This window comes from Talpa occidentalis, unplaced genomic scaffold, assembly GCF_014898055.3.
Source record: "Talpa occidentalis isolate TD23 unplaced genomic scaffold, MPIMG_talOcc4v2.1 talOcc4.11, whole genome shotgun sequence".
NCBI lineage: Eukaryota > Metazoa > Chordata > Mammalia > Eulipotyphla > Talpidae > Talpa > Talpa occidentalis.
The window spans coordinates 13,822,196-13,833,456 of record NW_023601104.1 but is presented as its reverse complement, the minus strand read 5'-3'; the positions used below and the strand labels follow the sequence as shown (position 1 = coordinate 13,833,456).

The 11,261-nt window shown below is 46.3% G+C and overlaps 1 protein-coding gene across 1 annotated transcript in view; it reads right to left on the bottom strand.

The window, feature by feature from the left end:
• Window positions 1-3,435: 3,435 nt before the first annotated feature.
• Window positions 3,436-11,261, bottom strand: part of SORD (sorbitol dehydrogenase) — a 36,985-nt gene continuing 29,159 nt past the window's right edge. The window contains exons 7-9 of the mRNA XM_037502398.2: window positions 9,268-9,443; window positions 6,041-6,162; window positions 3,436-4,850 (exon numbers count right to left, since the gene is read on the bottom strand). Coding sequence (XP_037358295.1) covers window positions 4,685-4,850; window positions 6,041-6,162; window positions 9,268-9,443 — 464 coding nt within the window. The 3' untranslated portion in view covers window positions 3,436-4,684. The remainder of the gene's footprint in view (window positions 4,851-6,040; window positions 6,163-9,267; window positions 9,444-11,261) is intronic.

Sequence of the window (11,261 nt, the reverse complement as noted above, 5' to 3'; positions counted from 1 at the left end):
ATATATTCCTATTTCTGATTTTAAGTACATGCACCTTTTATTTTACTTTATTTTATTTTATTTTATTTTGTTAAAGATTTATTTATTTATACAAGAACCAGGGTACAGGCCAGATGTGTGGGAGAGTGAGAGGATTCACCAGAGACAGAGCAGGGAACAGAACAGGCAGACTGACTGAAATACACAGCTGAGGGGAACAGAGGGCGAGACAGGAGAGGACTGCCACACTATGTGGGTTGCTCCTCGGCCGGCGGGGATCGAACCGGCACTGCAGAGGCTGCGGACAGCTTCACAGCGCTGTGCACAACCGCCTGTGCCACCATGGAGGCCCCTGCACCTTTTATATGCATAGAAATGCCTTGGGGAAAGCTGGAAGGAAGTATCCCAACCCATCCATATCCTTGGAGAACAGATAATGGCTTGTTTTCTCTTCTTTTTACTCATCTTTTTTTTCTTTTTTCCTTAACAATGTATACATTTGTGTGATATTATCTCCTGGGAACAAGGGCAGGAGTCCTGCCAGGCAGGAGGAGCTGAGGTAGGCTTGTGGGAAAGGCTTCCAGGGCTGGGAAGGTCCAAGCAGACCCACAGCTGGTGATTCAGTGCACGTAAAACCTATGAGGTCTGCATAGGACCAAGTGGCTTCAACACCATCCACCTGAGGCCCAGATCTGGTCCCAAGGGAGAGAGATTTCCAAAGAACCGACAAATGGTGGCCTTAAGCCCTTTGCAACAGACTGCCTGGGTCCAAGACGCATGAGGCAGAGGACACAAGAGGACAGAGTCTTCTCCCCACTAACCCCACTAATGCTTAAGATCAAATGAACAATCTCTCGGCAGAATGCCGCCCACACATCTATGCCACTGCTAGGTACCTAGAGGAGCTCAGTGTGTGACAGCTGCCCAGGAAGCATCTGCTGCTATCTCAAATGCAAGATTGGCCTCCAGTTGCCTTTGGCAATGAGCGTCTAGCCCAACCACTTCACTGCTGCCTTTTCCTATCCCACAACCTCCCTGAGCCCTGGAGGACACTTGGTGTATAGAGGACCCACCTGGACAGCAGAGATCTGCCTGCCCTCCAGGGATGTGGGCTGTTCGTTTGGTTTCTGTATCCAAGCCTAGGCTGAGATAACGTGCAAAGGAAAGTTCTAGTAAAAGGCAAATATCCAGAAAATCCTATCTCCTCTGACCATTACTCTTAACCTCTGGTCCAAACAACTTCCCCACCGGCCCCCTTGCTCTCACAAAGGGATCAAAAGGAGGCAAAAAGGAGCAGGGCTACACGACATGGAAGTGAGCCTGGGATGGCCTGAGAACCAGGGCTTGGGAGTTCAGCAGTGACTTCACATCTGCATCAGGGTCCCTCTGCCCAGCTTTTCACCCCACCCAGGTATGGGGAGTGGCTGCTGGGTGGGTCCTCAGTGTTGACTGAAAGTGAACAAGTTACCAGGCCTTGGTGGCAGAGCACACAAGAGGCTGATAGGGCCAGCCAAGATTGGGGAACGTGTGGGGAATTCACATTCTTGGTTCCGGGATTGATTCACTGTGTCAATCAATGTTTACTGAGCCCCTAGTGGAGGTGGTAGGAGAAATTACTTCCTGGGCAACTTGTAGCCCCTTCTGAATGTGGGATCCCCAACCCCCTCTTGTTCTCAGGGGATATTGTCTTTGTGCCCAGAGTTCCTGCTTCTCAGCTAGGTAAAGGGTCATACAGGGGGCCTCTCACCAAGGGCAAAAGTTCTGGTATGAGGAACACATTGGGAAATCAGTATCTGCTGAAAACAGCAGGCAGATATTAACAGAGGTTATATGCTTTGACTAGTGGGAACAATGGAGTCCCCCAGGCAATAGCCCCTGGTCACCACCCCCTAACTTACATCCCCAATAACTGCTTCCCCCCAGCATGTGCAATCCCTACTTACTTGCCCCATCTTTGTACTTGATCCTAGTAAATATGAGAGTGCCTTTGGATGGGGCCTGCACATGACTTCTGGTGTGGCCCCTCTAGGCTTCTCATTGCTCTACATGGACTGTGAGTAATCCCTCTCATCCTGCGCAGCTCCCAACACTTGTTCAGTGAGGAGACATCTGAACAGTTAGGGGGGTAGGGGAGCAGGAAACCTTTCAATAAGGATGCAAAAGGGGCCTCCCCGGTGGCGCAGCGGTTGAGCGCTGGGTTGCGAAGCTGCCCGCAGCCTCTGCTGCGCCGGTTCGATCCCCGGCTGCTCCCCGGCCACCGGAGGAGGGTCCCACATGGCGCGCAGACCTCTCCTGCCGCCCGCTGCTCCCCTCAGCGGTGTACTTCGGTCCTTCTGCCTGCTCTGCTCCCCGCTCTGGCTCTGGTGAATCCTCTCACCCTCCCACGCTTCTGACTGTACCCAGTGCATGTATAAACAAAACAAACAAACAAACAAACAAATAAATGAATGAATAAAATACTTGCCTCTTTAAAAAAAAAAAAAAAAAAAAAATAAGGATGCAAAGGCCAGGGAACCTCAGTGACAGGTCAGTAATACTGACTCGGGCTCTCTCACCACGAGGACACTGAACAGCCAGCACTTCCAGGCCCACCCACACCTCCTCTCCCATCATCCTCTCCACCCCTTCTTGGAAAGCTGTAAAGCATCACAGTAGCTTGAGAACTGCGAGGGGGATTTGGAAATGGGACATGTTCTCTAAATGACTCTTTCCCATCAGTCCATTTACTACTTGCAATTGCCTCTGTGTAGTAGGCATCAGGAAGCTCATTGAACAGGCCAGAAAACAGAGGCTCTGATTCCCTGACTTTGAAGATTCAGCCAATTCACTTGTGAAGGAAGTGACTCATTTCTTTGATAGGCCTATTTTACCAGGTGTACCCCACTGCTCTTCAGACCTTTTCAGTTTCAGGGCTCTCCTCCTTCCGTCAAACCACTGAGGGAAAGCAGCTACATGTGAATTTAACACAGTGAATCCACTTCACTCAGGGGCATTCCTAGTGGAAGTTTTCCTTCTAGAAAGAGGCTTTCATGTTCCACCTTCAAGGAACTGTGCACCACTGAGCTGAAAGGAGAGTTTCAAAAAGAAGGCAGTGGACAAGTCTGACCCAAAGCAAAAGGACTCAGAGGAGGAAGCACAAGTGGGCAGTGTGGTTGCTGTGTGAGTATATTTGTGTGTGCATGTGTACAAAAGTCTCAAGATCCCACCCTCCTCTAGAGATAACATGTGAGAAGAAAAACAGTGTGACGTTGAACAAATTACTTAATTTCTCTATTTCTTTAGCTGCAAAATAATCATATGTATTCAACTGCTGTGAGGATTAGACATTAGTGTAAATTTCCAACAGTCAATGAAATTGTATCTGATGCAGAAAGTGTTCTTTTCAAAAATCCTCACTCCTTCCCTTTGTGCAATGAGGAACCCAAGTCCACTCCTCTCTAAACAGGGACACAAATGGCAGCAGTGGTCAGGCAGACAAGCAGAATTTATTGAATTTTGAAGCAGGATTATTATTCAAAGCAGTTTGAGGAACTCCAGGCACTGTCACAGTCTTCTGTTGTCATAAAAAGGGCAGAACCTCTTCAAACTTCCAAGGCCAAGTTATGTCACAGCTACTATATCCTCATTCTTGATTAACACTCTCAAAGTCACAAACAGACATAACGTGATTTGCATCCAAATCTTTAAGGGGAAAACCCCAGGACTAAAATAAGATAGAAAGATACCAAGAGCCTAAGTAGCTATGAGAATGGGAAAGGTTTTCTGTTTCTATTTACCAGAATTAATGGAATTGTCTAATAACCATAAGAGTTTGAGCCTAGAAGGGGATGCTAAGGTTGGTAAGACAGGCTTGGGCTAGTCAGAGGCGGGATTTAAGTTCTTCCAGGAAGACTCCATGTGAGGGTCCTTACACAGGAGGCTCCTGGTTGCCTAGTGAAAAAGGAGCCAGCAGTGGCCATCCCTGGTGAAGGGTGGTGAGTTTGGGTAAGGTGGTTCTTCACCATACAAAGTAATTTACACAGGAGTTGAGGAACAGGCATACTTCAAACAGCGTTGAGAAGTTGCTTGACTTTTGGAGAAGGCAAGCAGGTATAATTTTGTATGAGAGAGTCTTTTTATTTGACGGATTGGTTTTAAAATTATCCTAGACCCAGGAAGGTCAGGTCTTTATTCTCTTTTCATCATCAAACCAAATAAATAGCACTTATATCTAGACATACTGTGCTCTAAATTAAAACTGCCTATACCCCTTCACCCGCATCCTAGACCCTGAGTTACAGATTTTTGTGCAAATTAGCTTCTGGGTCAGTTAAGTCTTGTTAGAGTTCTCTTCATAACTGAGCCCCCATCCCTGGCCTGGTCACAGTCACAGTAGAACCAGGAACACAATAGGCAGATTTCTTTCCTTGCTCAACAACAACACTCAAGGAAGAAGGGGCATTCACAGCATGGACCTGTCAAGCTCTGCTCTAGTTGCTGAGCTTTGCTTAACATGAACAGGTCATTCTGGCTGCAAGTTCCCCCAAACTATTCCCACTTGGGTTTTTAAGGCACTGCAACTCCTCAGTGTAAAGCTCTCTGCTTATAATAAATTATTTTAATTATCCTTACTACTATTCTTATCACTGCATCAAAGCTCACCCCCACCCAGCCATTGGCCCTGAGATGCTGAGAGAGTGGGGATGAAGGCAGATCCCAATTAATATCAGGGATTCTGGTCATTGGGGTCACACTTGAGCATGACTTTCAAACCCAACCCCTTTCTCGATGTTTCAAAGGCTTCCAGAGCTTTCTCCAGAGGAAACCTATGGGTGACTAAGGGCTTTACATTCACAGACTTAGATGCAAGCATTGAAATCGCCACTGGCCACCTGTAAAAGATCACAAGTATTACATTCAACCTTCAGGAGGAAAGAGTCATATCCCCCAAACTACTAAGACCAAGACCAGCTTGACATCTTTATTTATAGCACTATGGTTCTGCAAGGTCAATTCTGCAAATCATTAACAGGAGAAATAATTTTATGACTTGTAATCTGGAAATAAAGAGTCCATTCCTAAATTGCCCCTCCCTCAATTTTGTAATGCTACCATGAGGCCTAGAATTCCTTTGGTATGAAGGCATAAAGCATACGGAGGCCACTGTGAAAAGGCAGATAAACCTCTGGGAGGCAGCCTTGTATAATCCAGTCACACCCCTTAGCAGCTCAACTTGGCAGAATTTACTGGAAAATAAGGATTTTGGGGGAAAAAATGGTGACAGACTCTAAATGTGTCTGAAGGGACACTGCGGGGAAAGATTGTTTAACCATATCAGGGAGATAGTGGAACCCACAGAACATGGGGTGGGACAAATTAAAACTCTCTCATTTTCCAGAGTGGGCCACTGGGCTCAGTAATGGGAACCGAGGGATGTGGTTCCCAACTTACTGTTGTCTTCCTTTCTCTTCCTTCCCTTTAAAGCGGGGAAATGGAGGGCCTCCCTGTTGGCGCCAGGGGTTAAGCACCACACTACGAAGCAATCCACAGCCTCTAGAGCACAAGTTCAATCCCTGGCCGGCCAGAGAGCAACCCACATGGCGCAGCAGACCTCTCCTGTCTCGCCCGCTGCTCCCCTCAGCAGTGTATTTCAGTCAGTCTGCCTGTTCTCTTACCTCTCTGTCTCTGATGCATCCTCTCACCCCCCGCATCTCTGGCCTGTACCCCAGCTCTTGTATGCATAAATAAATAAATCTTAAAAAAAAATAAAGGGGGGAAAGGGAAAGCTGGCCCCTTAAGGAAGTGGAAAAGAGAAGCCTGGGTGATAAGTGGCAAACACCCAAGAAGAGCATGCTTCAAATCCTCCAAATCACTTTCCACCCAGCCTCTCTGCCCTCCTGTCCTTTAGCCAGGAGTGAATGGTCTCTCTTTGGATCTCTACCAAAATCAGATTACATGGCTGTCAGTCTGGCCAAGTACAGCTCATGAATAAATAGGCAGGAACTCTTGCTCCAGGGGCCACAGGAGCCTGTCCTGGTCTTGCTGGCCGCTTGGCTCCCCAGCACACCTACAACATACTCACGTGTTACAGTATCGAAACACGCCCTTGATATCCACCTCTCGAATGGCTGCATGCACTAGGGGCACTTTAGTCATCTCAGGGCCCAGCCCCACGAGCACCAGGGTCCCACCAGAACGAGTGGCCTGAAGAGGAGGTAAGAACAAGAAAACCCAGAAGATATGAAAATTCATACTTTCCACTCCCCCAAAACACAGCCGTCGTATAAATATCTTCCTGTGGCATCAGGTAAGTGTACCTGATTCTGTACAGTTGAATTTTCAACATGTCAACCAAACTCAACCTAGCAGCAGCATAAACATCATCTTCTTTAAAGATCCTGAGATAATACACTTCACCAATGGAGGCCCAGTTACAGAAAAACATCCTCCGGGGTCCACAACATCCCAAGAAACAGCCAAACTTCCCCAGACACCATGAAAGTCTCCCCTGCAAACAAGAGTGGGCTTCAGCAACCCCTGAGCACCTTTCAAAGTTTTACTAATTACCAGGTGTTGGAATCAGTCGCTTCCGTATCTCAGCCCTGTTCCTCCTCCACAAGACAGAGCTTCAGTCAAACCTCTAAGAAAATACCCTCTTGGCGAGAAAATACCTAGAACCATATAAATGGCAGGGGAGGGAGGGTAATGCTGGAATTCTGCGGTTTAAAAGTTGCCTTATATACACAGGCTGGCATTTAGAAATATTTTCGTTTCAGTCTATCAGCGGATTTTTTCTTCCTTGAATATCAACCTTATCAGTCCCCTCCTTGGAGTGGACCACGTGTTTATGCAGACAGTCTTCACATAACCCGATGTGAGAGCTGTGTCTGCTCCAGAGATCCTGAGGGTCACTATGTTCCATGTTGTGAACTGGCCCCGCCTGCAGTTGGCTCACATGTAAGAACATTACATTGGCTCCCTGCGGGCTGTGATAGCCACAGTGCTGGACATGGGTGGGCTCAGTGTTTGCTGTGTTCTCTCTTTTTACTGAAGCACAGAGCCACTTACAAACCACGTGTGACATGAACACTGTGGGTGAGGGGGAGGGAATCTCACAATGGACAATGTTGCTATTCCCACTGGAAAAAGAAGGACCCGAAGTTGTGAGTGAGCACAGAAAGTTCACTCATGACTGAATAATTTCCCAGGAAAATAATTTCTACAGCAGCATTTTTTTCTCTATCTGGCAAGGAGGAAGAGGAGCAATGCCTAACTGGCCATCCCAGGCTGCCAGGAGGTCAGCAGTTTGTTGACCACAGGCAGAGGAGTGTTTGGACTACGTGATTTCACCAAGGAGATGACATCAATTCTACCCCACTTTTTGCCATGTCTTTTCACAAGAATTTTGTTATCATGACGTGGCAGGAAAGTGGCTCTCAGGTGTGTCCATATAAGGTGTCTAACTTGCCCTTTGGCAGGGTGGATGTAGCACCTGTCATGCACGATGACTCCCTAGTTGAGGAGGCACCATTTCAGGCTGGTGAGGCCCTTGGCTCATCTGCATGCCTCTCTCAGGTTGCCTGGCAACTGTTCCCAGATGCTCTCCAGTCAGGGCACAAGTCAAGTCTTTTACGGTCTCTCTCTGGAGTGGGAGTCACTTATCTGCCAGTAACTTTTGAGACAGCAGACACAGCTTATTGTTATTGCTCTCAAGGTACGTGACACAAGTCAGTCAACCATGTTGATCCATGACCCTCTTTATTTCGGTTTCCCTTTTCCTTTTCCCACCTTGAGGCCAATATCTTTGACAGTGGCAGAAAGGGCTGGCTGACTCCAGCTGGGACTAAGGACTGAGTGGAGGTGGCACCTGCTCCTCATGTCTCCCATCACTCCTTGGGCCTCCAATATATGCAGGAGGTAGGATGGGCAGATCTCCACTGTAGGAGGAGGGATGGGCAAACTGCCAGGGTGCCAGGTCTGAGGGCTGTGCCACACAGCTCGAGGGGTCAGTTTTTTTGGTTGTTTTTTTTTTTTAAAGATTTTATTTATTTATTTATACAAGCACTGGGGTACAGGCCAGAGGCACAGGAGGGTGAGAGAATTCACCAGAGACAGAGCAGGGAGCAGAGCAGGCAGAAGGACCAAAGTACACCGCTGAGGGGAGCAGCAGGCGAGACAGGAGAGGTCTGCCCCGCCATGTGGGAATCTCCCTGGCTGGCTGGGAATCAAACCTGCACTGCAGAGGCTGAGGACAGCTTCACAGCGCTGCGCTCAAGCTGCTGCACCACGGGGCAAGCCCCTCGAGGGGTCAGTTTTGTCCAGAATATGGTTGGTGCATAGGGCAGAACTCTTTTGTGTATATGACCCAGCTGTGAGTCAGAAGGAAGAAGGAAGCCAGAACTAATGTGGGGAAGAAGTCTGGGAGGTAGAATAGGAGTGTCCAAAGGCAGCAACTGCCAGCTCTCCCCAGCCCAGCCCCTCCCACGCTAGCACCCTTGTCATGTGAGTCCTTGTTTTCCCCTTTCTACTTCTCCTAACCAGCCAGAGAAGGGAAAGCTCAGTGTGCTCAAGACAAGTCACCTGGCCTCTCACCATAAAATGAGGAATATGAGAACTAATTTTTATGGCATTGTACATATTAGGCATCATATTTATAAAGCACCCAGCAGAGGACCTGGCACACAGTAGGACTGAGCTCTAGAAGGTATTATTTTCTTCCCTCTTTTCCTCATACTTTGATCCATGCCACGCCTATCTCTGTTTTTTCTTTTTTTCACACACCCCCCCCAATTTCCCATAATTTGCTGGAGTCACTCAGAGTGAATCAGGTGTTGACAGCTTATCTGTTCATTGTTTTGGGAGAAAACAGTAGCCAACTATGACCCTGAAAAATCACCTCACTTTTCTAACTGGGTTAATAGTTGTAATCACTTTGCATTAATGATTAAAACCTGCACTTCTTCTGCAGCAAAACAAAATAGGGATTTATCACACTCAACTAAGGCATGGGTCCCACTCCTGCTTTTGAATCTTTTACTATTTTCATGATCACAGATATGATCCTAATAGTCTCCCCATACTTAAGTTGTAGATGACTTGCATTTTCCAAGGTCCATGTATTATCTCTCACCTATTATCAAAAGGATGTGAGGCAGGTGTCATATTTCCACATGACAGATAAACCAAGATACCAAGAGATTACCTAATGTTCCTTGGAAGTCAGTGGAGACATCTGATTTCTATTTGGTTACTAGTCTGCAAAGGCTCCCGGAAGCTGCCCACCAGCCTCAGCTGCCCTCACCCACTCACGTAGATGCCCGCCTGGATAGCAGCCTCTGCTCCTGTGCACTCGATGGTGACTTCAGGCTTGCAGCCCAGCAGACCTTCCACTTTACTGGCAATTTCCTGAGGAGTCTCCTTGGAGATCTGGAGGACAAAATCAGCCCCGACTTCTGTGGCTTTAGACAACCTTGAGGCAGACAGATCTAAAGTTGAACAAAAATTTCTTTCAAACTGAGAAATGGATGGCTAATTAGGAAGAATATTAAGATGGAGGTGTAGGTTGTAATGGCCAGAAATCTCTGGGATAGGGGGTTGTGCTGCCAAGCCAACACCCTACTCTTTATACCTTCACACACACTACAAGCTTCTCTTTCTTTCTGATACCTTCTCCTCACACAAAACACACACACTCTCCTACACACAATCTTTTACACGACATAACTCTACACACTCACATATGTCTAGATAAACTTTTCTCTTGATCTCTCACACACACACTCTTACACACACACCCCCCCTTCTACACTCATGTTTCCATACATAGCACATAGTTCACACATATGCCTGCACATGCTCTCACAGACAACCTCTCCTCACATATACACACTCATGTCTTACCCACACAGACACCCTCTTATAAACATATCATATACCCCTATAACTCCACATCACACACACATACACAAACACACCTCTACTTTGCCTCCTGGGCTTGATCAACAGACCAGGGGCTGAGACTTCTCTTAGGACCGGGTGGGCAGTATGGGGCATCTGAAGTCCACACATACAGAGCCAGGTCCTCTTCTCCACAGCAGTCACCCTCTCCTAGCAACTTCACAAAAGCTTCCCCTCCCGAGTCCTAACTTGGTCATCTCCTGAGTGGGCTCTTCAACCATGGAACTCAGGAGATAAGAGGAAGAACCCCTTTAGAAACTCAGGTACCCCAGAAAGGGAATAGGCCTCATGCCTCCAACATAAACTATAGGCCCAGTTGTTTCCCTTTCTTTTTTTTTTATTTAAATATTTTATTTTATATAATTCTTACATCTTTTTTCATCTTTGCACAATGTATGCATTTTCATTTTGGTTATATTCCCCATACAATTGCACCCCCACCTTATTTTGACTCTAGTCCTTCCTTTCCCCCCGACCCCTCCCTCACCACTCTCCCCCATAGTGTGTCTCTGGTTTATAATTGCTTGTTGATTTTGATTTTCACTTTGTATTGATTAGTCTTTTTCCTGGTCTCTTATTTAGGCTTTTTAAATTCCTGCTATGAGTGACCATCCGGTATTTTTCTTTTTCTTTCTGACTTATTTCGCTGAGCATGATCCCTTCTAGTTCCATCCATGTTGCTGCAAACTGCATGTGTTTATCTTTTTTGATTGCTGAGTAATATTCCATGGTGTATATGTACCAGACAACTATTATCATCTTTGAAAACAGGCATCAGAGAAAACACATATGTAGTGGGAGACTTCAACACACCACTATCAAAAATGGGTAGATCAACGAGACAAAAAATAAGTAAAGACACTAAACTTCTAAATAAGGATCTAAAGAGCTTGGGCTTAACAGACATCTACAGAACACTAAACCCAAAAAAATCTGAGTACACATTTTTCTCAGGTGCACATGAATCATTCTCCAGGATCGATCACATACTGGGACACAAGATAAACATCAACAGATACACCAAGATCGAAATCATACTGACCATCTTCTCTGACCATGAAGGCATCAAACTAGAAATAAACCATAAAAAGAAGGCAAGGAACTCTCCTACCTCATGGAGATTGAAACCCACACTATTGGAAGACCACTGGACTAATGAGGAGATCAAAGAAGAAATTAAAAAATTCTTTGAGTTGAATGACAAGGAGGACATCAATTTCCTAAATGTTTCCCTTTCAAGGAGATTTAAAAGGAAGTGGACTGTAGTGGAATAGGAATACTATCAGTTATCAAAGTTGGTCATAATTCATTAACTACTGTGATGGGAAAGATTTTCACAATATATT